The sequence below is a fragment of the Hemiscyllium ocellatum genome, chromosome 23 (genome assembly GCF_020745735.1).
Source record: "Hemiscyllium ocellatum isolate sHemOce1 chromosome 23, sHemOce1.pat.X.cur, whole genome shotgun sequence".
In the NCBI taxonomy this organism is placed as follows: domain Eukaryota; kingdom Metazoa; phylum Chordata; class Chondrichthyes; order Orectolobiformes; family Hemiscylliidae; genus Hemiscyllium; species Hemiscyllium ocellatum.
Genome location: NC_083423.1, coordinates 54,127,232 through 54,154,091, shown reverse-complemented (window position 1 = coordinate 54,154,091; position 26,860 = coordinate 54,127,232). Strand labels below are relative to the sequence as shown.

Here is a 26,860-nt window from a genome sequence, read left to right as displayed (position 1 = left end):
ATTTGGCAGGAGTGAAAATTATAGCTTTGCCTATAATCAAAGAAAGCCCAGATGAGTCTGATGGAAGAGATTTTCCATTGTGTGATCAGAGCAATGGTTAAACGAAGAGATCTGTCACGCCACAAGCAACAGTTCGAGTAAATGAGAAAATGTATGTTTGCAGAGGACACCAACACTGGTGATTTGGTGGAGAGTGAAGAAGGTTATCTCAGAGTGAAGCGGGATCTTGATCAGCTGTGCCAATGGGCTGAGGAGGAGCAGACAGAGTTTAATTTAGATAACTGTAAGGTGCTGCATTTTGCTAAGGCAAACCAGGGTAGGACTTATACACTTAATGGTAGGGTCCTGGGGAATGTTGCCGAACACAGACACCTTGGGGTGCAGGTGCAGAGATCTTTGAAGGTGGAGTCACATGTTGACAGGGTAGTGACGAAGATATTTGGTATACCTGCCTCTATTGGTCAGTGCTTTGAGTATGGCAGTTGTACAGGACATTGATTAGGCCACTTTAAGAACAGTGCATTCAATTCTGCTTTTCCTGCTACAGGGAAGGTGCTATTAAACTTGAAAGTGTTCAGAAAAGACTTATAAGGATGTTGCCGGAGTTGGAGGGTTTGAACTATAGGGAGAGGCTGAATAGGCCGGGGCTAATTTCCCTGGAGCGTCAGAGGCTGAGAGGTGACCCTATACAGGCTTATAAAATCATGAAGGGCATGGATAAGGTGAATAGACAAGGTCTTTTTCCCAGGGTAGGGAGTCCAAAACTAGTGGGTTTAAGGTGAGAGGGGAAAGATACATAAGTGACCTAAGGGGCAACGTTTACACACAGAGGGTGGTATGTGTGTGGAATGAGCTGCCAGAGGAAGTGGTGGAGGCTGGTACAATTGAAATATTTAAAAGGCATCTGGATGGGTATATGAATAGGAAGGGTTTGGAGGGATATGGGCCGGGTGCTGGCAAATGGGACTAGATTAATTTAGGCTATCTGACCGGCATGGGCCGAGTTAGACCAAAGGATCTATTTCCAAGCTGTACAACTCTATTTCTCTATCGATAAATTTTGTTTGCCCCCAGTAGCTGGCAGAATAATAAAAGAACACTTTTTTTGGGGGGATCTTGTGACAGAGCAGTCGTGTCCCTGTCACTGGGCTAGAAGATTGAGAGGTCAGATCCCACTTATGTTGGTAAGATGTGTCTGAACGACTGAAAATATTGAAATAAATTGCTTCAAATCAAGTGGTGTTATAGCATATATCTGGAGCTGGAGGGGCTTGAACCTAGACCTTATGGCTCAGTGTTAGAGACAATACCACTGTACCACAAGAGCCCTTTGGGATAAAAACAAGCATGTGATGCTCCAAATTGAAGATAATCACACACAAGAAAAGAAAGCAAGAACAGGAATTCTCCAGCACCAGTGCTCATCACTTTTTCCAAAAGGTTTCTCAAAAACGGGGGCTATTGGACTCAATAACTGAAGCTGAGAAAGACTGGAGCTGGACTGAGGGCTCTGGTAGAGCAGAAGAATAGAAGGAGATCACTTAGCCCTCAAGCCTAACCTGCCATTCCATTAGATCGTTCCTACTCCAGTCTTCCCTTAGTTATTCCTGAAACCTCAATTCTGAAAATTCCAACTGCGATATCCTCCTGTGTGGGAGCTTTCCAGATTTGCACAATTATTTGTGGATCTTGTTTCTGTGTTGGAACATTCCAATTCCTTCTGGAATTCTAACAGGCGACGGTAAGCTAGACACTGGGAAAATGCAAGTTTTTCTGCCGTTAGGTGTTGATCAGTGTGTCCATGGAATGACCTTGTTATCTCCCTCACCATCTGCAAAGAAGGATTTCAATTGCTCTGGTATACCAAAAGCAGGAGATTGACATTGTGAAGGAGGGCTGGTTCATGTTCATGAGAGAGAGAGAGAGAGAGAGAAAGCAAGAGATTTCTTTTTCAGTTCTGAAATCCTTGCCAGAACTAAAAGCCTTTCTTTTGCGCAGGCCCGAGTCGGCTCTTGACTTGAGTTAAACATGAATCAATGTGCCCAGCCTCAAACACCAAAGAGTCATGCTGCTCAACAGCCATGTGACTGCGATGGGTCATAAAGCAACTTCATTTTGCCTGGGTCCAGCCTCTTGGTGGTGGTGGGGGTGGTGGGTGGTGGGGGTGGTGGGGGGTGGGGGAGCTGATTTGGACTGGCCATGTGACAGCAGCCATGCATGGCCACAGCCCGGATGCTCAGGTCTCCTCCGGCACTAGGCTCACTCTGCTCCCAGCACAGGGCTCACTCTCACCCCCAGGACAGGGCTCACACTCCCCCCCCCCCCCCCCCCCCACCACCCCCAGGACAGGACTCACTCTGCTCCCAGCACAGGGCTCACTCTCCCCCCAGGACAGGGCTAATTCTCCCCCTCATCCCATACTCATCCAAATCATCCCATACTAGTCTCATTCTCCCCCCTGCACAGGGTTGACTCTTCCTCTCCTGCACAGCGCTCACTCTTCCACAGTGCTGCGCTAACTTTCCCCCCCGCCCCCGCACAGCGCTCACTCTACCCCAGTGCTGGGCTAACTCTCCCCCCGCACAGGGCTCACTCTCCCCCAGTGCTGGGCTAACTCTCCCCCCCCGCACAGGGCTCACTCCACCCCAGTGCTGGGCTAACTCTCCCCCCGCACAGGGCTCACTCTCCCCCAGCGCTGGGCTAACTCTTCCCCCTGCACAGGGCTCATTCTCCACCCCCTCAGGTCACATGGAGAGGGAACCAGGAGAGTCGGGGCAGCCTGATTGGTACATATCCATGAGGGGGCGACACTGGCGGAGCTTCTTGGGTAAGCCCTCGGTTTTCATGCCAGTGTATCCAGAGGGGTGGCTTTTAGATTAGATTCCCTACAGTGTGGAAACAGGCCCTTCAGCCCAACAAGTCCACACCGACCCGCAGAAGTGCAACCCACCCATACCCCTACATTTACCCCTTACCTAACACTCCGGGCAATTTAGCATGGCCAATTCACCTGACCCGCACATCTTTGTGACTGTGGGAGGAAACCGGAGCACCCGGAGGAAACCCACGCAGACACGGGGAGAATGCGCAAACTCCACACAGACAGTCACCCGAGACTGGAATCAAACCTGGGACCCTGGTGCTGTGAGGCAGCAGTGCTAACCACTGAGCCACCATGGGGCCTCACTGCGCCAGAGACCCGGGTTCAATTCCTGTCTCAGGCGACTGTCTGTGTGGAGTTTGCACATTCTCCCCGTGTCTGCGTGGGTTTCCTCCGGGTGCTCCGGTTTCCCCTCTCAGTCCAAAGATGTGCCGGTCAGGTGAATTGGCCATGCTAAATTACCCATAATGTTAGGTGCCTTAGTCAGAGGGAAATGGGTCTGTGTGGGTTACTCTTTGGAGGGTCAGTGTGGGCTTGTTGGGCTGAAGGGCCTGTTTTCGTACTGTAGGGAATCTAATCTAATCTTTTAATGTGCTGACGTTTCAGACAATCTCCCACTTATTGCAGGCGATACCACTCCAAGGTGTGGTTGATAGAAAATGGGCAACATTACAATGGGAGGCCATTTGGCCCATCGTGTCTCTGTTCCATTTCAGAAGGCATTCTCTAACCAGATGCCTTCAACTTCTTTACTCAGGAATTTTGTTCAGCATCAAGACACATCTTGTCTGTTTGTAATAATTCATCATTGAAAAGTCATCGTTGGCTATCATTGCCTAACAAGTATAATTGTCCACTTTGGAAATTCCGTGTCTGAGATCGAATGGATGATCTTACATGTAATTACAGTGAGAAATACAATAAAATACGATACACTGAAACACTTTCATTCTTTGCCACAATACTGCACATTTTGGTAGTTCTAAGAATAAGAGAAAAATTAGAGTTCTGAGCCAGCTCAGAATCACCACTGTAACACCTCTGTCTACAGCAAACCCAACTACAACCGATCCTCAGATACAATCTATCACCACTGGGCCAATTCAGCTCTGTCACAGCCTACAGCAGACCCACCAACGTCAGCCCACCCTCTCAATAACACTGTCATGGCCATCCGACAATGATTCACTGCTGGGAACAGTGGACCCGACCAATGACAAACTCGCCAATCCTCAGGCGATATCTTTTGCAGCTTGGCCTATCTTGGCAAGATGGCATCTGAGCTTATCCTCCCCTTGCACTGGGACCCATCTCCATTCCCCCCCCCCCTCCCCAGCACTGGGCTCACTCTCCATTCCCCCCCCCCCCGGCACAGAGCTCACTCTCTATCCCTCCCCCCTGCACTGAGCTCACTCTCCATCACACCCCCCCCCCCTCCTGCAGCGGGCTCACTCGCCATCCCCCCCGCACTGAGCTTACTCTCCATCCTCCCCCTGCACTGGGCTCACTCTCCATCCTCCCCCTGCACTGGGCTCACTCTCCATCCCCCCTGCACTGGGCTCACTCTCCATCCTCCCCCTGCACTGGGCTTACTCTCCATCCCCCCCTGCACTGGGCTCACTCTCCATCCCCCTCTGCACTGGGCTCACTCTCCATCCCCCCCTGCACTGGGCTCACTCTCCATCCCCCTCTGCACTGGGCTTACTCTCCATCCCCCCCTGCACTGGGCTCACTCTCCATCCCCCTCTGCACTGGGCTCACTCTCCATCCTCCCCCTGCACTGGGCTCACTCTCTATCCCCCTCTGCACTGGGCTCACTCTCCATCCCCCCCTGCACTGGGCTCACTCTCCATCCCCCCTGCACTGGGCTCACTCTCCACCCCCCCCTGCACTGGGCTCACTCTCCGTCCCCCCCTGCACTGGGCTCACTCTCCATCCCCCCCTGCACTAGGCTCACTCTCCATCCCCCCCTGCACTGGGCTCACTCTCCGTCCCCCCCTGCACTGGGCTCACTCTCCATCCCCCCCTGCACTAGGCTCACTCTCCATCCCCCCCTGCCCTGGGCTCTCTCCCCCCCTTCTCTGGGCCCTGCTCTCCTTCACCTTGAGCCTGCAGTGGGACAACCTGCCATTGCCATTGCCGTATGAACCCTTCACTGTCAGTAAGTCCCAGTGAAAGTGGAAGATGAGAAAAAACAAGACAAGATGGAAAATAAAGAAATCAACTGAAAAGCAGGGCAGACGAGCCCCGAGCTCAGTGGCTGAACCTGATCCTTGAACCACGTTCCCAATCACACAATGAATGGCTGTTTGTGGGAGTTGGGAATGGGTCATCGCTTTGGAAAGTGAAACTGTGGTTGCTGGAAAAGCTCAGCAGCTCTGGAGAAAAACCGGAGCTAATATTTCAGGTCCAGTGACCCTTCCTTGCTTTGAAAAATCTGGGACAAAGTGGAAATCCCTGCCAAGTTCAGGAATGCTGCCGTCACCAATGTCTTCCAGGAAGGAGGTGAGTGGACTGTTGGAACTCTCCGTACTCTCCATCACCAGGATGGTCAGCACCCGAATCCTCACTATGCACCTTCTCCCTGAGGACACCCTTCCTGAAAGTCAATGTGGCTTCCAACATAACCGTGGAACCAAGGACATAATTTTCACTGCTCAGCAACTCCAAGAGAAATGCGAGGAACAACACTGCCCAATCCACATAGCCTTCATCAATCGAACCAAAGCTTTTGACTCAGTCAGTTGGGAATGAACTGGAATAACAATAAATTGCAACGTCAAAGGGCAGCTGTCCAGAGAAATTCACCAAATACCTCCATGACAAGATGTCAACGATGGTCCTCACTGATGGTCACATGACAGAAACCTCTGTGGTCAAAATAGAGCTTACCAACTCCACCCTATTCTCCATCTTCACGGCCACTGTTCTTCACTTTGCCAAGAACAGGCTTCCCAATGGTGTGGACATTGTCTACAGGAGGGATGGAAAATTTCACAACCTCAACCAGTTGAATCCAAGAAGTAAGTGACACAGATCTCGCTTGTGGAACTTCAGCCGGTGGATGACAAAGTCACCTCTGTTCTCTCGGAAGAGAATCTTCAAGCTTTACCTCATGCCTTCACTGAATCATACATTTAACAGTACTTGCAGGCAACTAAAATATTTAACGTTTCCATGTTTGCATTACTAAAGGATTCTGTTGGTGTTTAACAGTATTTTCTAACAACCATACCTGCCAACTTTTTCTAGAAGAGTATTTCTTTGAAAGTTTCCACTGTGCCTGATGTTATTGCAAGTCCATTTTGAAGGAGCTACTATTGATAACTTAACCATGTCTGTTCAGCATAAAGCAAGAGATTAGGCTGAGTTAATGTTTTAATCTTGAAGGACGGAGCTTGTCGGATTGGAATAAATTGGAGCCAAACTGGTGATTTACTCAGTCCTTACCAGAGTCTCACAGAATGATAGGATTGTTATTGTTAGGCCATTTGGCCCATCGTTTCTACACCTGCCCAAATGAGCAGTTCACTTTCTAATCCCCATTATCCTGCATGTGCAGTATGTTCTCTTTTCATTATAGATTTTCAGCGTCCCCAGTACTTTGTTTTTGATAATGAAGATTTTAGGAGTGTAAGGGTGTAATAGATGGATTTTTAAAGCTTTTTGAATAATGATCTATTCTTTGTTTATTCAGAAACTGATTACTGCACACCCAGAACAAAGCATTATATACGTTTCTAAGTCATTTTTAGAAGCAAGGTGATGGATCAGCATTGATTAAAATGCTTACCGTTCATAAAACAAACAATGACATTCTGGCTAAATTAATCAAACTGCAACAAGCATCCATTTTTGAATATCAGGACAGGAGGCCATTCGGCCCATTGCACCTTGGCGTCTCCTCTACTCAATTGGCCACACTGTCCTCTTTTATTAGAACCTTAGAATTTCATTGCACCATTACTTTTTGAAAGTTTTCATTCTTTCGGGTAATACGTTTTTAACCCTAACGATTGACTATGTCAGATTACTTCTCCCCTTCTTATTTTAGTTCCTTTAAAATCTGCTTACTCCAACACCTCTCCCCCAAACCCCCCACCATAGCCCACCCTCCCCACCAATCCTATCAATGGCAGGTTTCTCTGGGCAGCACAGTGGCTCAGTGGTCAGCACTGCTGCCTCACAATTTCAGGGACCTGGCTTTGATTTCACCGTTGGGCGACTCTGTGTGGACTTTGCACATTCTCCCCATGTTTGCGTGGGTTTGCTCCAGGTGCTCCAGTTCCCTCCCACAGTCCAAAGTTGTGCAGGTCATGCTAAGGTGCCCAGGGATGTGCAGGGTGGCTGTATTGCTTGTAGGAAATGCAGGTTTAGGGTGTGGGTGGTATGCTCTTTGGAGGGTTGGTGTGGACTTGATGGGCTGAATGGTCTGCTTCCACACTATGTTTCTTAACCATCTCAGTTATATGCCCCTTCAACCTGAAGGTAAACAACTCCCACTTCTCTGCACAGCCCAAGTTCCTCATCCATCGTATCATCAGACAACTTAGCCCAATTCTGATATAATTGAATGTAATATAATCATCAAAACAGCTTAACCCAATTCCGATATAATCAAACATCCAATGGAATATGACACAGAGTCTCGTTAAAGTGGATGACCAAAAGCTTAGTCAATGGGGTTGATATTAAGGGCTGTCTGACAGGAAGGAATTGAGGAGGAGAGGTGCAGGGAGGGAATTCGAGAACATTATGCACAACTGGCCAAATGGTTAAAATCAGGGAGGGTCAAAAAGCCAGCACAGAGGAACAATTATATCCTATTAAGGCCCTGTTTGTTGACAAAAGACACATTTTGGTCAAAGCCTGTCATCTTGCAGCCATCAGGACAATTTGCAAGAATGCAAATATAAAGGGAAAACAATGTTTGCACTGCACAAGATGAGAATGTTGATTACCGCCATGTCAGAAGTCACATGACACCAGGTTAAAGACCAACAGGTTTATTTGAAATCACAAGCTTTTGGAGCACTGCTCCTTCACCAACTCATCGAAAGCTTGCAATTTCAAATAAACCTTTTGGTCTATAACCTGGTGTCATGTGATTTCTGACTTTGTCCACCCCTGTCCAACACTGGCACCTCCACATACTTGTCAAGTGGATATTGAATGGTGGAGGTGTTTTGATGGAGGTTGCACTAGATTAGACTTAGACTTACAGTGTGGAAACAGGCCCTTTGGCCCAACAAGTCCACACCAACCCGCTGAAGCACAACCCACCCACACCCCTACATTTACCCCATTACCTAACACTACGGGCAATTTAGCATGGCCAATTCACCTGACCCGCACATCTTTGGACTGTGGGAGGAAACCGGAGCACCAGGAGGAAACCTACGCAGACACGGGGAGAATGTGCAAACTCCACACAGTCTGTCGCCTGAGTCGGGAATTGAACCCGGGTCTCAGGCGCTGTGAGGCAGTAGTGCTAACCACTGTGCCATCGTGCCGCCCACTAGTTAGGTGACGGCTGACAGTTAACTGCCAAGTTTTGTTTGCAGTTTAAACCAGGCAGTTTGACACTGCTTGGGCGTTACCCAGGGAAATAAATCAAAGAAGGGCTGTCACATGTTTTGCCAAGTTGAAACAGGTGCAGTGCATGTACAAGTTCAGCTATCTACAAAGATCAGAACCCTGTGTATTCATATCTAATCTTCTCTGTACCCTCACCAACGTGTTGGCTTCCTTTCTGAAGTGGGATGCCCAGATCTGGATCTGATACTCCAGCTGAGACCTAGCAAATGTTTTATGAACGTCGAGCAGAACCTTCTTAACATAACCTGTTTTTGTACATGCAGCTTCTATTTTTAAAGGCAAGGATCACATTTGCTTTTGTCTGATCAACGTGCCCTGCCACCTGTTCTGATAGTGCTGAGATTGAGAAGATGTTTTTGCATCCGGAAGAGTTATATTGAAATGTAATTAAAGCCTAGTCTTGAGTATCACCTGTGTGTGAAAAAAAAGCAGGTTTTTTCCACCAGTAGTATTGAGCTTTGAAACATGATAAGAGTTTAGCTTGTTACTGCCACCTAATGTTGAACCAAGGTAGTGCAGCAAATTCTGCTCCCCCTGTTTTGGTCTCTTGAAAAAGGCTAAGTAAGCAATGAGCTTTATTGATCAGGTACTCACAGTAGAAAGTTTACAAGTCACCACTTACGGTACCATCTCAGACACAAAGGTGTGCATCTTAGGTATAGATTTTTAAGTACAGAGTCTTTTAATAATAAAAGTGCAAAATCATAGGAATAAAACAGAAAAACAAAGGAACAAATCGTCCAGAACTACAGTGCATCTCGGTAGATTTGTAAGCCAGGAGTCTAGGTTAATAACTGAGACAATGCAGTTTCCAACCCTCCACACCATCTCAGAATTCAAACTCAGTTTTTCAAAACCTGAAAATAAAAGAAAGTCGGTGTCAGTGAGAATGGTCATAAAGCCATCAGATTGTCATTAGAAAATCAAACATGTCCCTAAAATGAAGGGAACCTGGCTTCCTTGTCCCACTGCAATGTTATGGTGGTGTTGGACTGGGGTGGACAAAGTCAGAATTCACATGACACCAGTTGACTTCATTTGATGAAGGAGCAGCGCTCCAAAAGCTTGTGATTTCAAATAAACTTGTTGGACTGTAACCTGGTGCCATGTGACTTCTGATTTGGTCCACAGTTGCTAGCCTCCTAGAGGGTCTTGGGGGGTTAACTATGGATAGGTTTATCACTGGGACCCATATCCCGAGTGTGAATTACGAATGAGATTCTATTCACAATTTCTGGCGAATGTTTAAATACGTCCATGGTGCTTTGCTAGAAGAAGAGACCTGCATTTATATAGCATCTTCCATGACCCCAGGACATCCCAAACTGCTTTATAGTCAATGACGTACTAGCCTAGTCTCTGCTGCATCAGAGGACATGTGGAGATAATGAAGCTGCTTATAGCATTAGATCAGGGATAGTTATAGACTGGGGGAGAACACGGTACTGAAACATCTCAGGAGAATTTGTTTCAGTTCCTGGCAGATACATATGCACATTACTATCACAGACACTTTGGGGCAAAATCCTACAGGGACCTGAGCAAGGTGGTTTATGGGCATGGCAGAGATTGGTGGCAGAATCAGGCCAGAGCTCTCGACGTCAGGAGTAGGTCACTGCATCTTTTATGCATCTGACAGGTGGAGGAGCAAGTTGCTCACTAGGCAGGGGCACGCTGCTAATTTATCTTATTAGCGCCACACCTTTCCTTGTCCATTCTCAGCTTCCTGTCTTGCCAAAACATAGTGAAGAAGCTAGACATCAAGAATTCTCAACGCGGCAATTGGAATGGATACACAGAGAATTCACTGTTAATCCACCTCACCTGTACATCATGCTGGAGTGGAAAGTATTGAATGGGGAGGAAATGCCATAGTTACATTCAAGGCTACACAGGGACTCAAACATCCAGGTGGACTGTACAATGTCTGACTCTGATAAAAGCGTGTGGTCTCACTTACCTTCCAAGGTCACCTGATTTGATTTATTACTGTCACATGTACCTGGGTAAAGTGAAAAGTTTTGTTTTGTGTGCAGTACGGGCGGATCATACCACACAAAGTACATTAGGGTCATAGAAGAGAGAGAAGAATACAATGTTACAGCTGCAGAGAAGGTGCACAGTGAGATCAACATTACATTTAAAAATTTGACAGGTCCATTCAGAAATCCAATGGGAAGGAAGCTGTTCTTGAACCTATTTGTATGTGTGTTCCAGCTTTTATATCTTCAGCCCAACGGAAGAAGGTGGAAGAGAGTAAAACAGGGATGGGAGGGGTCTTTGATTCTGTTGGTTGTATTCCCGAGGCAGTGGGAAGTGTAGATGCAATCCTGCACCATCAAAGGGCCTGCAGTGGGATTTCTTTCTCCTGTCTGTGCTGCTGTGTGTCAGCAGGGAGCCTGCTCTCCAGCTGCAGCCCTCCCTGGCCCTTGGAGGGTTTGGTCAGACAGAGGGGAGCCTCCCTCAGGGGCAGGCATAGCCACCTCTACTCTGTCCTGACAGGAGAGGCCTCAGTGTGGTTCCTCCTGCCACAGCCCTGTCCCCTTGTGAGGAGGGGCACCTGCAGTGTGCATGGCAGGTTTCTGGTTTGCATGCTCCAATATGGTGATGATATCATGAACAGGTCCATGAAAGTTATTGCAAAGAGGCAATAAGTCTTAACACCTGGTTTTAATTCCTTTTGCTCTTCCTTCTGATGTAATGCTTTCACTTCTCTTGGAGGTGACTAACAATCGCAGAGACGAGAAAGTGAGGTCTGCAGATGCTGGAGATCAGAGCTGGTAAAGCGCAGCAGGTCAGGCAGCATCCAAGGAGCAGGAGAATCGACGTCTTGGGCATGAGCCCTTCTTCAGGAATTCGGGCTCATGCCCGAAACGTCGATTCTCCTGTTCCTTGGATGCTGCCTGACCTGCTGCGCTTTTCCAGCAATACATTTCCAGCAACAATCACAGAGACACCATGCTGTTGATGTTATTCTGCTCTCTGATAGGCTGGGCCGCTGTCAGTGATGTGCTGAATCCTTGCGTTTTTAACGGAGAGCAGCCCATCAGACAGCAGAATCATACCAATCATCTGCTGCCATTATAGGTCACAGGCTGTTGTTAGTAAGCTGACTGATCTATGGTATTAGCTTATAGGAGACAGATGATTTATACACTCGGGGGTGCACTCACTGGAATGATAGTGCAGGAAAATTGAACAGCAACATCCAAAATGAAATTACATATGTATCTGAAAGGATAAAACTTTCAGGATGAGGAGAAAAAGCAAGGGGATGTCAGCTTAATTGGATACTTCATGCTGGCACGTGCATGATGACCCGACTATGTTCCTCTGTTCAATTTATCAATTAATGTGGCCGTCCTACATTTCTTACCCCTAAGTGCAGTCCAGGAGATACAATACATCCACAACGCTGTTAGGGAGAGTTCCAACATTCTGACCCAGCGACAGTGAAGGAATGACAATATATTTCCAAGGCAGGATGGTGAGTGGCTTGGAGGGGAACTTGCAGGGGGTTGGTGTTCCCATGTATCTGCTGTCCTTGTCCTTCCAGATGGAAGTGGTTCAGGAATTGGACTGGGCCGTCTAAAGATTTTTGGTGAATTCCTGCAGTGCATTCTGGGCAATAAATGATCCCCTAGCCAGCGAATTTCTAATACCATCAATGAATTTTAAAAAAGATAATGCACACTGCTGCAACTGAGCATTGGTGGTGGAGTGAGTGAATGTTTGTGGATGCGGTGTCAATCAAGTGGGCTGCTTTGTCCTGGATGGTGTCAAGCTGCTGGCATGTTGTTGGGGCTGCACCCATCCTGGCAAATGGAGAGTGTTCCATCACACTCCTGACTTGTGTCTTCTAGATAGCCGAGACAGGTTTTGGGAAGGCTGGAGGTCAGTAACTCGCTGCAGGAGTGTTGACATTTCAAGCATATGCCCTTCATTCCTGATGAAGGGCTGATGCCTGAAGTGTTGATTCTCCTGCTCCTCGGATGCTGCCTGATCAGCTGTGCTTTTCCAGCACCACACTCTCGACTCTGGTCTCCAGCATCGGCAGACCTCACTTTCTCCACATTAGTTCCTTACCAAAGGTCAGGCTTTAAACCAAAATGGACAAGAATGGCAAGCTTCTTTCGAGTGAGCGTAGGGTATTGGAAGGGTTTTTATGCCAATCCAACAGATAACTCATAGTTAAATTTTGATCTCTTATGTACATCGTCGTACTTAAAACTCAAAGGAAGATTCTCAGTCAGCCACGGTGGAGACTGGAATTTGTTCTCAGAATTATTGGTGCAGAAACCCACTGAAGCATTTGGACAGGTCTGTATCTTCCCAGGTCCCTCTGTTACACAAGAACATGAGAACCGGGAGCAGGAGTAGGCCATCTGGCCCTTCCAGCCTGCTCTGCCATTCCATCAGATCATGGCCTCAGCTCCATTCACCCGCCTTTCACCATAACCTCTACTGTTCAAAAACTATCTACCTTTGCCTCAATTGCTTCACTGGACAGGGAATTCCACAGATTCACATCACTTTGGGTGATGAATTTCCTCAAGTCTGTCCTAAATCTGCTCCCCCTTGTTTTGAGGCTATGCCCTTGGTTCCAGTTTTACACACCAGTGGGGACAAGCTCCCTGCTTCTAACCTATCTATTCCTTTCATAACATGGCCTGTTTCCACACTGTAGGGATTCTATTATGATAGCAATTTTATATGTTTCCATAAGATCTTGTTGTGATGCTTTCTGATACCTTTCCCCACCTGCTGAACGTTGAAGCACATCAATGTGTTGAATGGGGTTTAAACTGACCAGTAAACATGTAATATTCAGGGTGTGATATTTGTATTAAACATCGAGCTGCAGATTTAAGGTGTGGACGATACTTAATTCAAGTTATACAGATCGACCCACTCCATCATCAACCAATTAGCGTGAACTTTATTGTTCTCTGCATTTCATATTAGCAGGATATCAGCACAAGGCTATTTAATATTCAAAATGTTACAACTTAAAGCAGTGAAACAAGAAAACATGATAAAAATCATCTTACAGTACATTTCATTGCACCTCATAATACTGAACTATTAACACTTTGCATTGATTTAGCAGGAGTTGCATGCTTGCCATTGAAACTATATGGTGTGCCACGAGTCTTTCGAATAATTCAGAGCAACAGTACGTAATAAATAGGATTTACAGAATGATTGTTTTGCCAGCCAAAGGCATGGTCCTCCCAAACAGTGGAAGCAGCTCATGTGTTCAGTCTGTGCACTTGTCCATTTGATCACTTGGCATAATATAAAGGCGACATTATTAAAGAGATTCTTATATTAATTATACATACCAATATATACTGAAGTGTAGCCAAAAATACCATCTTAATATTTGTTTATTACACATAATACAGCAGGAATCGGGCAAATCTCCTTCGCCTCAATTCCCTGAAATTCGCCAGCCACATCCTGCTGGAGATCCATCAAATATGGATTTCTTTTTGTTCTGTGTCAATGTTTGTTAACCAGCACGGTCTGTGGGCGCCTGACTTGTTTACCGAACTTTGCAAACATGACAAGCTGGGCTTTCCACAGACAGCTTTAATGGGCTTGCTGAGAGTTCACACAGTGACTTTGACACAAACTAATTCCCACTGTCTACAGAAGGGCCTCCTTGTGAGGGGGCTGGATGAGGCAAAGGCGGTGTGTGTGTGAAAACCATCCCAGCACAACTACAGCAATCAGCCCGAGGGAGCCAAATGACGCAGAATGCAAGCCACACATTCAAAACCCAGCAATTTTAGTTGGTATTTCGGAACTCGGGTTAATATTTCATTTTTTTGAAATTCCTTCTTTAAAAACACATTTCACAGGAACAACTGACTACACAAGAGGGAAGCTGGAGTTTAAAAGCATCCCAGATGACAAACCCAATAATTTTCTTTTTTTCTGTAATGCACACACGTGGAGCTCAGGGAGAAAGAAATCAGGTCCAGTTTGCGAACACAGACAGGAAAGTTTTAACCTTTACATTCTGAGTGACTTCCTCACATGAGCTGGAGAGTCCCGGGTTAGAAACCAAACGAGTAAAAAGTGAGGTCTGCAGATGCTGGAGATCAGAGCTGAAAATGTGTTGCTGGTTAAAGCGCAGCAGGTCAGGCAGCATCCAAGGAGCAGGAAATTCGACGTTTCGGGCACAAGCCAAACCAAACCAAACGAACCAAGATTTTAAACAAACCTCCACAACCACCCAATGAAGGAGCAGTGCTTCCAAATAAAGCTGTTGGTCTATAACCTGGTGTTGGGTGATTTTGAACTGTAAGTTTTGAATCTGGCAGATTCACGGATCCTGCAGTGTGCCTTGTCTGGCGTTTCCGAATCTCCATCTTTTGATATTTTGCAACCTTGAATCAAAACTCGAACCAGCGCGCCTTTGGAAGCAGCCCTGTTGTGACTGCTCATGGAGGGTTTATACAAAATTACATTAATTTTGCACAGAAATGCTGGCTGTTCCTTGTCCAGCGACTGCTGTATTTGCAAATCTCTCTCCCTCCCCTCTCTCGGTGGTTCCATGGTCTGACCTTTGGCATGCGGGCAGCCACTGCACAAGGCACACAGGATTGACAAAGTCATTGCATCAAGTGCTTATTGGTCACTCTCTTGCAGGAAGCAAGGGGGTGGGAAGATCCCTTTGAGCCACTCCAGATGGTTTCCCCAGTGGGAGGTATATCTAGTTACACATAGATACCCTCTGGATTAAAGCCTGAAATCAGAGGGTTTTGCAGAAGTCTCAAATTGCTGGGAAGCTGCCTGGCGGGACTGGGCCACTTGAGTGAAGCAGTCGAGGTCAGTGTTCCTGGGGGGGGATACAATAAAGAGATACTGTGTTAGAGTCACATTACAACAAATACCATCCGGCCTCCAGCCTGGAGAATTGCAGCGCACAGATCAACGTGGCGTAAAACACAGTCACAATTTTAAAGAGAAGTCCAGCATTTTTATTAATTGCTGCAGGTTTAGACGCCTGCATTCCCAGGATGCTTCCCAAATGCTGCAAATGATTCCTGTCTGTCACCAGTCATTCCCTGAGCAATCTGACCCAAGGCAGCCTCTTGTGGTACAAAGGGATTACTGCACCGAAACATTCTCAGGTTTTAACCCAGCAATTTATGCACAAACACACCTTTAAAACCAAAGGGTTTTAAACATTCCAAGACATGCAGTGAAGCACCAAGATATTACGCTACAGGTTTATAGGATCTGGAAAATGCTAAAGGAAGAAGCCTAGGTAAGATGAGATATAAGTCAATTTATTTTTTGCATTACCGTTCATATTATTGTCATTGTATCGGAGGACATAGAACTGCACAATACTGGAACGGGCCCTTCTGCCCACAATATTGTGCCAAATTAAGCTAAATCCTTCTGCCTACCTTTGATCCATATCCCTCCATTCTTAGCATATTCATGCGCTTCTCTAAAAGATCCTTAAACAGCCCCACCATACCTGCTGGCATCCCCATCCCCTCCAAACTCCTACCACTCTCTGTGTAAAAACCTGCCCCTCACATTTCCTGTGAACTTCCCCCTCCCCCCCCCCCCCCCCCACCTTAAATGCACGCTGCCCTAGCATTAGACATTTCAACTCTGGGAAAAAAGATTCTGACTTCAACCCTATCCATGCCTCTCATAATTTTATCGACTTCTATCAAGTCTTCGCTCAGCCTCCGCCATTCCAGAGAAAAGAATTCATGTGTGTCCAGCCTCTCATACCCAGTAATCCAGGCAGTATCCTGGTAAAACCTCTTCTGCATCCTCTCCAAAGCTTCCACATCCTCCCTGTAATGTGGCGCATTAATCTAAGTGTAATTTTGTACCCGGAGACGAATTTTTTGAAACAATGATTGCCACAAGCATTCTTTGTGAGAAATGTGTGTAAGTCACACAAATCACGGTGTAAGCAATTACAGAAATGCTTATAAAGTGTTAAGACTGAAAAAAACGGGAAGGTTATAAAAATGATCTGCTGGGGGTCTTCAAGATAATCAAAGGGTTGGACAGGGTGGATGTAGAGAAGATGGTGTCACTTGAGGACCCGACATAAGAAATATAAATGATAATATTTAGTATGAAATACAGAGCAGCGTAAGGAGCTAAATGGGCACAATACTTCAGTAAAATGGACTAATGTGCACCAGAGCTGAAAATGTGTTGCTGGAAAAGCGCAGCAGGTCAGGCAGCATCCAGTCAGTCGAAGGCAGGTGTCAGTGGAAGGGTACTGGTTGGTGTGGCGGTCGAAGGAAGAAGCGGAGGGCTTTGAGTCCTTCGTGATGGGGGATGGAGGTGTACAGGGACTGGATGTCCATGGTGAAGATAAGGTGTTGGGGACCGGGGAAGCGAAAATCATGGAGGAGGTGGAGGGTGTGGGTGGTGTCCTGTAGGTGGGGAGTTCTTGGACTAAGGGGGACAGTACCGTGTCGAGGTATGTCGAGATGAGTTCGGTGGGGCAGGAGCAGGCTGAGACAATGGGTCGGCCGGGGCAGTTGGGTTTGTGGATTTTGGGCAGGAGGTAGAAACGGGCGGTGCGGGGTTGTGGGACTATGAGGTTGGAGGCGGTGGATGGGAGATCCCCTGAGGTGATGAGGTTATGGATGGTCTGGGAGATGATGGTTTGGTGGTGGGAGGTGGGGTCATGGTCAAAGGGGCAGTAGGAGGAAGTGTCCGCAAGCTGGCGTTTAGCCTCAGCGGTGTAAAGATCGGTGCACCAAACTACTACCACGCCTCCCTTGTCTGCCGGTTTGACAGTGAGGTTGGGGTTGGAACGGAAGGAGTGGAGGGCTGCACGTTCTGAGGGTGAGAAGTTGGAGTGGGTAAAAGGGGTGGACAGGTTGAGGCGGTTAATGTCGCGGCGGCAGTTGGCTATGAAGAGATTGAGAGCAGATAAGACTGTCAGTCGAAGGAGGGTGTCAGTGGAAGGGTACTGGTTGGTGCGGCGGGAAAGGAAGAAGCGGAGGGCTTTGAATCCTTTGTGATGGGGGATGGAGGTGTACAGGGACTGGATGTGCATGGTGAAGATGCACTTTTCCAGCAACACATTTTCAGCTCTGATCTCCAGCATCTGCAGTCCTCACTTTCTCCTAATGTGTAGCATAGCAGATCTTGTTTTAACATTTATTTCTTCGCCAGATCTGGGCATTGCTAGTGAAAGGAGCATTTGTTGCCACAACTGAGTGACTTGCTTGGTCATTTCAGAGACCAGCTCAGAGTCAGCCCCAATGCTGTGAGTCTGGAGTCACATGTAGGCCAGGCCAGGTAAAGATGGCAGATTTCCTTCCCTGCAGGGCTTCAGCAAGCCAGGTGGTTCCTTACGCAAGGGTGGTCATGGTCACCATCACCATGGTCCTGAGACTCACCTCCTAGAAGTGGCAGGAAGGGTTGGTGTCGCTGAAATATTTGTCCCCTTTCCAACAACTCAGCAATCAAGTATTGGGCAGGAGGGATTGCGGTTGACTTCCTGACCCATCACCAATTAAATGGTCAATTAATGTCTCGCCTAATTCTGAGGCATCCCAGACAGCAGGGACACAGACTGCCTGCCTGTGTGTGTGCAAGAGAGAGAGACAGTGTGTGTGTGTATGTGTGTGTGTGTGTGTGTTCGGGGGGGGAAGCAGAGCAGGAGGCCAGTGGCTCCTAGAAGCTATGTCCCCTGTGCTTGACTTCAATCCCCTACCAGCACAACCCTACCCTCTCCTCACAATCTCCATTAAACACACTTTATTCCTGTCGTCAGTGACGGTCTTCATGGTCGAACAACCTGGGCCTAGACCAAGGCTTTGCCACTCCCGCTCGGTGGGGATGTGGACACAGCAGGGGCTCTCAGCTACCTCATCCGATAGGTCAAGATGCCCACTATCTCACCACTTAACTGCCTGATTGGCACTTGATAATACCATTAAAGAAAAGGAACAGGAGTAGGCCATTCTGCTCCTCCAGCCAGTTCCAATACTCAATACAATCATGGCTGATCTGACACTCCTCATGTTTGGCAGAACTTCCCACTGGGCAGGGGATGAGCTTTAATGTTGCCCACACCTACACTTTTAAGTTTAAAAACAAGAGAAAATGTCGACCTAGCTTTCAATTCCCAATTTGATAATAGAGTCAGCCCCAATGCCATGGGTCTGGAGTCACATGTAGGCCAGGCCAGGTAAAGATGGCAGATTTCCTTCCCTGCAGGGCTTCAGCAAGCCAACTGCTGTGGTGGGACTGGGTCAGAAGTCACATAGCACCAGGTTATGGTCCAACAGGTTTATTTGAAATCACAAGCTTTCAGAGCGCTGCTCCTTCGTCAGGTGAGTGACGTTAATCTGGTGTCACTTGACTTCTGACCCTGTCCACCGCAGTCTGACAATGGCTCATGCACATCGTGGTGGGATTGAACCAATATCCCCGAGCATTGACCCCAAGAATCAAATAGAATCACCTCTCACTTGCCCCTTTAGTATTAGTTAATGTAAGGTGTTATGTATTGGTTAGAAACAAGGGAGGGCTGGTTAAGGTGATGGAATGAAGTTATTTTAGGGCTTGGGATCCAGAGGAATTAAAAACAGCATGACGCTATAATTTAAGAATATGGTATTGGACGTTGCCTACTTCATTGAGGGGCCTCCAATTGCCCCAAGCTCACAGGCAAGGGGGTAGGCTCTGACAGCTTCCTGCCTGCCCTTTTACCCCCCTGATACCCCTGCTAATCCCAGAAAGTTTACGCCTCCATTCAACAAGGTAGATAGATAGTAAGCAGGGAACTATAGACCTGTTGATGTGGGTCTCCAGAAAGGTGTTAGATTGAATCTTTAAAGTTATTATTTGAGAAGCTAGTGGCCTCAATGCTGGACTATTAATTCAGAAACTCAGCTAATTTTCTGGGGACCTGGGTTCAAATCCCACCATTGCATATGGTGGAATTTGAATTCAATAAAGAATCCAGAATTAAGGGTCTAATAGTGACTGTGCAACTGTTGCTGATTGTCGGGAAAAATCCCATCTAGACCACTCATGCCTTTTAGGGAAGGAAACTGCCATCCTTACCCAGTCTGACCTACATGTGACTCCAGACCCTCAGCCAATGTGGTTGACTCTTCAACCTCCCCCTGGGCAATTAGAGATGAGCAATAAATGCTGGCCCAGCCAGGAACATCCTCATCCCCTGTGTAAATAAAAAAAATTATAGCCATGCACTTAGAAAAGCTCAAGGTCATTAGGAAGAGGGAATTTGTCAAAGGAAATCATTTTCAAACAATTTATTGGAGTTCGCAAAGGAATAGCATGCACGGGAGGAGATGGGCCCTGAGCCTCCTTCACCCCCAAATCCGCCAACTGGAGGAAGAACACCTCAACTTCTGCCTTGGGACCCTTCAACCACATGGCATCAACATCGACTCCACTAGTTTCCATATTTCCCCTTGCCCCGCATCATTCCAGATGCAACCCTCCAACTCAGCACTGCCCCCTTGAGCTGTCCACCCTCTCCACCGACCTATCACAATTACCTCCCGCCTGCATCCACCTATCGCCTTGCCACTACCTTCCCCCACCAGACCCACCCTCCTATTTATTTTTCAGACCCCTGCCTCCCCCATTCCTGATGAAGAGCTTATGCCCGAAACATCGCTTCTCCTGCTGCTCGGATGCTGCCTGACCCGCTGTGCTTTTCCAAACGCCACACTCTCCAGCATCTGCAGTCCCCACTTTCTCCTATATATTTAATCAAATCTCTTCAGGCGTGCTATGACACGTCTCTGGGAGGGTTGGGACTTGAACTCCTGGCTCAGAGGTAAGAATACTACCACTGTCCCACAAAAGCACCGACTCATGGTCTATATTTGGATTTCCTGGAGGCATTTGTAGAGGTTTCAGTCCAGGGTTATTATGGAAAGGAAATGCACATGGTGTAAGCTGCAGGGATGGCAGGAAACAGAGCTGTAAACCCTTAGCAAGATGGTTCAAATCAATTGTACTGACTTCTTAACAACCAAGGATGCTTAGAAGGAATTTGATAAAGACACTTAAAATTACAAAATGGTGGGACAGGATAGAAAGAAAGAGAAGAACAATAGGATGTCATTTGAAGATTAAGTGTAAAAGGTGTAAGTTAGAGGACAACAGTGTTGTGTTTTTACACACTGAAGGTCACAACTTGACACAGAGAGTGTGTCAACATGAAGCAATATGGAGAAAGTGAGGACTGCAGCTGCTGGACAGTCAAGCGTTGAAAAGTGTGGCGCTGGAAAAGCACAGCAGCTCAGGCAGCATCAGAGGAACAGGAGAGTCGATGCTTCGAGCCCTTCGTCAGGAATCATTATGAAGGGCTCATGCCTGAAACGTCGATTTTCCTGCTTTTCGGATGCTGCCTGACCTGCTGTGCTTTTCCAGCACCACTCTCTTCTGACGTGAAGCAGTCAGTCAGAGAAAGGTTGAAGAAGGAGGATGAAAGGATATTGGGAATGGGACGAGTGCATGGGATTAGAATATGACTGAGATAAAAAGCAGACAGGAACACAGGCCGATTTTAAAAAGATGAGAGACTCAACAAACAATCCAGCTCTTTTTCAAAATATATCAGTTACATCGCACTGTAAACTTTTGCTATAAATTCTATGTCCTACAACCTTATACTCCACAACCATCTGATGAAGGAGCAGTGCTCCAATTCAACCTGTTGGGACTATAACCTGGTGTTGTGTGATTTTTAACTTTGTCCACCCCAGTCCAACACCAGCATCCCCACATCGCGAGTGGACTGTCCCAGTGTAATAAACCAGAGTACAAGGAAATAGAAAACAGCAAAATAGAAAATAGCAAACAGAACATCACCTTGCTCTTGCGATGCAGGCAGTTTGTCATCAGTCGGTTCAGCAGGCAGTACGGAGACCTTTGTTCCTGTCTGCTGGATGAATTGTTGGAGGTTCACTTGCCTTAGCTCCTTGGTTAGCTGCTCCAGCTCGAGTTCTCTCTCCTGTGGCGACGGGAGGAGTTTGTAAAGTTTTGCAACATGTGGACACAAATCAACCATCTTAACAAATCATAAACCCCAGCGATTAGCCTTACTCACAATTAAATACTGCCAGAATATCAAACACTATTATTGTGAAGTTTAAACTACAAAGGAGTGCAATTCAATTGATGCTTTTCAAATTTTTAGGATTGCACTCTGGTTTACATATGGTAGATATTTCACACAATTTGTCCACAAACCTTCCATTCCATTGCTACTATTTCTGTGTTAACGTTTGCTGTAATCTGGAATTGTTCTGTCAATGTCCTCACAGTGTGTTCTCAGTGACTCACGGTGTAGTTATAAATTCTGGCCACGAGGCAGCACTCTTTCAGCTCTCTAGGCCTCTTATAAAGACTGTATCAAATTATTCTGGAAAACGCACAAGGGATACAAAAGACTTCAAATTCTTTCTTGAGGTTGTGTTCAGTGTTTCCACAAAGGATACTGGAGGAAGGCTGAGTGATTACAGACTGCACAAAGGAAGGTCAGGCCGAGTTATGATTAAGAGCACAAGTCGAATGGAGCTTTTGTTTCAAGTCTTCGCTTTATAATGTGCAAAGATGGAAATAACTTTACAAATTATATCAAAAGGTGGAACTGAATGGTTTGGATAACATCACTGATGCTCACTACTCATGACTTCTGACTAGAACATGACTGTACTAAATTGTTTTATTGGATTTTAGAGATCATTTAACCATCACACACACTTTTGCAAACAGCATTTTGACTAACTGATAGTACAGAATGACAGAGAATCATAGAATCTGTTGATAGAGGCCATTCAGCCCATGAAGTCTATACCAACCCTCCAAAATGCATCCCACCCAGGTCCACTCCCCTACCCTATCCCTGTAACCCTGCATTCCCCATGGCTCATCCACATAGCCTTCACATACCTGTGAAACTGTGGGCCAATTTAGCATGGCCAATCCACCTGACCTGCACATCGTTGGACTGTAGGAGGAAACCGGAGCACCCGGAGGAAACCCACATGGACATGGGAAGAAATGTGCAAACTCCACACAGACAGTGACCTGAAGCTGGAATCAAACCAGGTACCTGGTGCTGTGAGGCAGCAGCGCTAAGCACTGAGCCAGGGATATACCGTGCAGAAACTGGCATTGTGAGCTCAACTGCTCAATGCCAGTGTTAGACCTTTGCTTGGGCCACCTCCCACCTTAGTTCATCTCTCTGTCTCAGATCTGTCCCTCACCTTCCTTATCCAGTTTCCATTTAAGCACATCTGCACTATTCACATCAACCACTCCATGTGTTGGTGAGCTCTGCATTCCCTTTGCTCTTCGAGTAAAGAGGTTTCATTTCAACTCTATGGGGTTGGATCTTGTAAGGACTATCTTATATTTAAAGCCCTTGATCAGGTTTATAGAAGAAAAGTCTTTAATTGTGTTTCTTAATTCATTAGGAATGTGAAGTAGTTAAAGATAAACAGCCTCTTGATTCAAAATAGATTTTTTTTTCAAATTATTTGTTAATTTGAGTAACATTTTTCACTTTCTCTTTACATTTTAATAATGTTTGGTTAATTCAGCTTCTTTCAGACAAAAAGGCAACTTTAAATTAATTACATTGAAACATTTGTCACAGTAAAACAGGCAGCTCAAATTTTAATCAGATTCAAAAACAGATTGTGAAGATGAATTAAATTCTTTTACTTGAAAGTTACCATGAACATGGCAACCACTAAATGATATGCGGAAGCTTCATGGTTCAGCTAGAAATAGAATAACCCAGAGGTTGTGAGTTCAAATCCCACCATGACTTGCATTGTTCTTTTTAGTTTAGAATGGTTTAAGACGCTTAAAGGATTTGTTCTGCTGGTAAAGCCCAGAGTAAGCTGGTAGGACTTTAAACTTACAGCTAGGCCCTTCCAAGCTAACTTCTTCACAAAAAGGTAGCAGAAATTTGGAACTCTCTCCCCACTGAAGCTACGACGGATAGTTTCAATAAAGACTGATGAAATGGAGACTGATCAGTTTTAGGCCAGGGTAAGAGAACGTAAATGGATAATTAGAGTTAGGATACAGATCAACCTAACTGAATGCTGGAACTGGCACAATAGGTTCATCTGCTCCTCATGGTGGAGTCTCGCAATTCAGTAAATTTGTGGGCTAGCAGTGGAAAGAATAAGTGACACTGTCAATGCACTAGCAATCCAACCAGCTACTGTTCTGGGGACTCGAGTTCGAATCTCACCATGGCCAATGAGGAAATATACAATCAATAAATATCTTGAATAACGAATTAAACTAATAAAACTCAAAATAACAGCACAGCACGGGAACAGACCTTTCAGCCCACCATGTCTGTGCTGACCATGCTGATTATCTAAACTAATCCCATTTGCTGACACATAGTCTATCCCTCTCTATAGTCCGATTGTTTCTTAAACCTTGCTATCGTATCTGCTTCTACCACTTCCCCAGGTACCTACCAAGCTCTACATAAAAAACTTGCCTTGCACATCTCCTTTAAACTATGACCCCTAGTCAGACATTTCCACCCTGGGAAAAGGACTGACTACCCACCCTCTCCACACCTCTCAAATTACGTGCTTCTAACAGGTCACCCCACAGCCTCTGTCGCTCTAGTGAAAACAATCCAAGTATGTCCAATCTCTATTTATAGCTAATACTCTCCAATTCAGGCAACATCCTCTGCACCCTCTACAAAGCCTTCCGATCCTTCTGATGTGGTAACCAGAACTGCACACAATACTCCAAATATGGCCCAATTCAAGATTGTACAGTTGCAACATGACTTGCCAATATTTCTACTTGATGCCCCATCTGATGAAGGCAAGCATGCTGTACGCCTTCTCTACCACCTCATCCAACTGTGTTGCCACTTTCAGGGAGCCATGGACTTGGACCCCTCTGTGTATCAATGCTCCAAAAGGTCTCATCATTTAATGTTGACCATGTGACCATTGTCAATTGTTGTAAAAGCTCATCTGGTTCACAAATGGAAAGGAAATCTGCCAAGCCTATCTGGTCTGGCCTACATATGACTCCAAACCCACAGCAATCTGGTTGACTCTGAACTGCCCTGTGGGCAATTAGAGATGGGCAATAAATGCTGCCGAGTCAGCAACATTCCCATCTCATGAACTAACATTTTGAAAAAGAGAGATTGCTTAAAAATTTAACACGTTCTCAGAAAAACTGCACTGACACCGTGAGATTGGTTCTCTATGCTAATTGAACAAGACACCTGGATGATCAAGAGATGGGAAAGGAAACGTACTGAGAACTGGTTAAAAAAATTTCAGGACACTGGACCATCAGCAGCTAAGGCATATCTGGAGGACAGACTGCTCTATTGGTTTTTAATACCCCATTTCTCATTCTCCCTCTCCCTTAACAGGAGGCAAGGACTGAGGTCAGAAACAGGTGTTAAAATAGATTATCTTTTTGATTAAGAGTGGAGAGAGTTCTCCAAGTTCTTCATAATAACAGAAGTGTTCCTTATGTGTGCTACTGTTGTGGGGCGCAGACTGTAAGATCATTGAGTTCTGTTACCTGGAACTTTTTATTGGCTTGTCCCAAAGTCCTTTCCACAGCTCTCAGGCTGTTCTTCAGCCTCGCACTCTGCTGGCACTTGAGCTCGATATCGTTTCGGACTTTGATCAGGTTCTCCGTGACTTCGTCCTCATTGACACGAGCCCCACACAGCTCCTGCTCCAACTTCTCTGCTTCAATGCCACTCTCCATCTCCTGAATTTTCTGCGTGTAGTCCTTTAGCTTCTCCTCACAGTCCCTGATCCTCTGCTTCACCTCTTTCAGCTGCTCCTTCAGCTGGCTTTCGTTCTCCTGCTCAATCTGCCACTCGTTCTCCCAGAACTCCTCCTCCTCGATCTCGATTTCATTCTTTTTGATCCTTTGGCCCAGTCTCAGAATTTCCTCGTCGATCCTGGGATTGGCCTTGCCTTCCCAGTACCTCGTCTCCAGCTGATTGGATTCCAGTTGGCTCTGAAGAGTGTGGAGCTTGTCCCTTTGTAGGAGAACGAGCCTCTTCAACTCTTTGACCGGGCCTCTGGAGGCCAGAGCTTGGTCCTTGCCCTTTCCGAAAACGTCGACATACCCTTTGGGGCCCGCCGTGAAAGTCAATGACTTCCTTTTCGGTTCTTTCCTTTTTAACGATCCGTCATATTGGGGGCGTAACTTAGCCAGCGGGGGAAGGCTCTGCCGATACAGAGTTCTCTCCGGTCCCCGGCCAGAGCTGTCTGATGTGGGTCGCTCACTCAGCGAAGGGCCAGTGCGTCGTAATATCAGCTGCACATCACTGGCGTACTGACCCCATTTATTCAGGGCAGTGAGCGGGTTGTCATGTGGCGCTAGGTGCCGCTCTGTCTCCCTCCATTTCTCGATGAGCGTGTAGCGGCCAGTTCTTCCTAAGAAGCACAAAGGAGTCAGAAAGTAAGTGTGAAAGGTAGAATAAAGTTACTCTGGGACATTTTAAACTCCCTGACAATTACACAGGTCTTTGCTCACACAGACAAAAGACAGCAACTTTTTTAAAATCAGAAACATGGTTAGGAACTCTTTGGTCATCAGCTGTGGCACAGAATTGTGGCATGGTGGCTCAGTGGTTAGCACAGCTGCCTCACAGTGTCAGGGACCTGGGTTCGATACCACCCTCAGGCGACCGTCTGTGTGGAGTTCGCGCGGTCTCCCCCTGTCTGCATGGGTTTCCTCCCACAATCCAAACATTTGCAGGTTAGGGTGGATTGGCCATGCTAAATTACTCTGTAGGGCACAGGGATGTACAGGCCAGGTGGATTAGCCATGGGAAATGCAGGATAGGGTGAGGGTGGGTGTCCGGGGAGTAGGTCTGAATGGGATACACGTCAGGAATTCTAGGATATGATTTACTGTCTTCCAAGGAAGCAGTGACTTGAAGTCCCACATCAGAAACGTAAGCACAAAAAAATCCCCCAGCAGAATGGTGCATGAGCAAAGGGATGCAGTACTGCCAGAGGTACCTTCTGTGAAATGAGATGAGCAGCTCAGGATTAAATTAAAAAAGTAGAACCACTGAACTAACTGAATTGAATTTATTGTCTCATATACCGAAGCACAGTGAAAAGCTTTGTCTTGTGAGCAATACAGGCAGATCACAGAGTTTGGGCGGCACGGTGGCTCAGTGGTTAGCACTGCTGCCTCACAGCACCAGAGACCCAGGTTCAATTCCAGCCTCGGGTGACACTCCAGTGTGGAGTTTGCACATTCTCCCCGTGTCTGCGTGGGGTTTCCTCCAGGTGCTCCGGTTTCCTCCCACAGTCCAAAGCTGTGCAGGTCAGGTGAATT

General features: G+C 46.6%; 1 protein-coding gene across 5 annotated transcripts in view; it reads right to left on the bottom strand.

Annotated features, from left to right (window-relative positions):
* Positions 1-13,400: 13,400 nt before the first annotated feature.
* Positions 13,401-26,860, bottom strand: part of rassf8b (Ras association domain family member 8b) — a 178,430-nt gene continuing 164,970 nt past the window's right edge. For all 5 annotated transcript variants that reach the window (XM_060843017.1, XM_060843018.1, XM_060843019.1 and 2 more), the window contains 3 exons: positions 25,073-25,944; positions 21,347-21,488; positions 13,401-15,329 (listed from right to left, as the gene is read on the bottom strand). In XM_060843017.1, the coding sequence (XP_060699000.1) occupies positions 15,208-15,329; positions 21,347-21,488; positions 25,073-25,944 (1,136 nt within the window). In that variant the 3' untranslated portion in view covers positions 13,401-15,207. The remainder of the gene's footprint in view (positions 15,330-21,346; positions 21,489-25,072; positions 25,945-26,860) is intronic.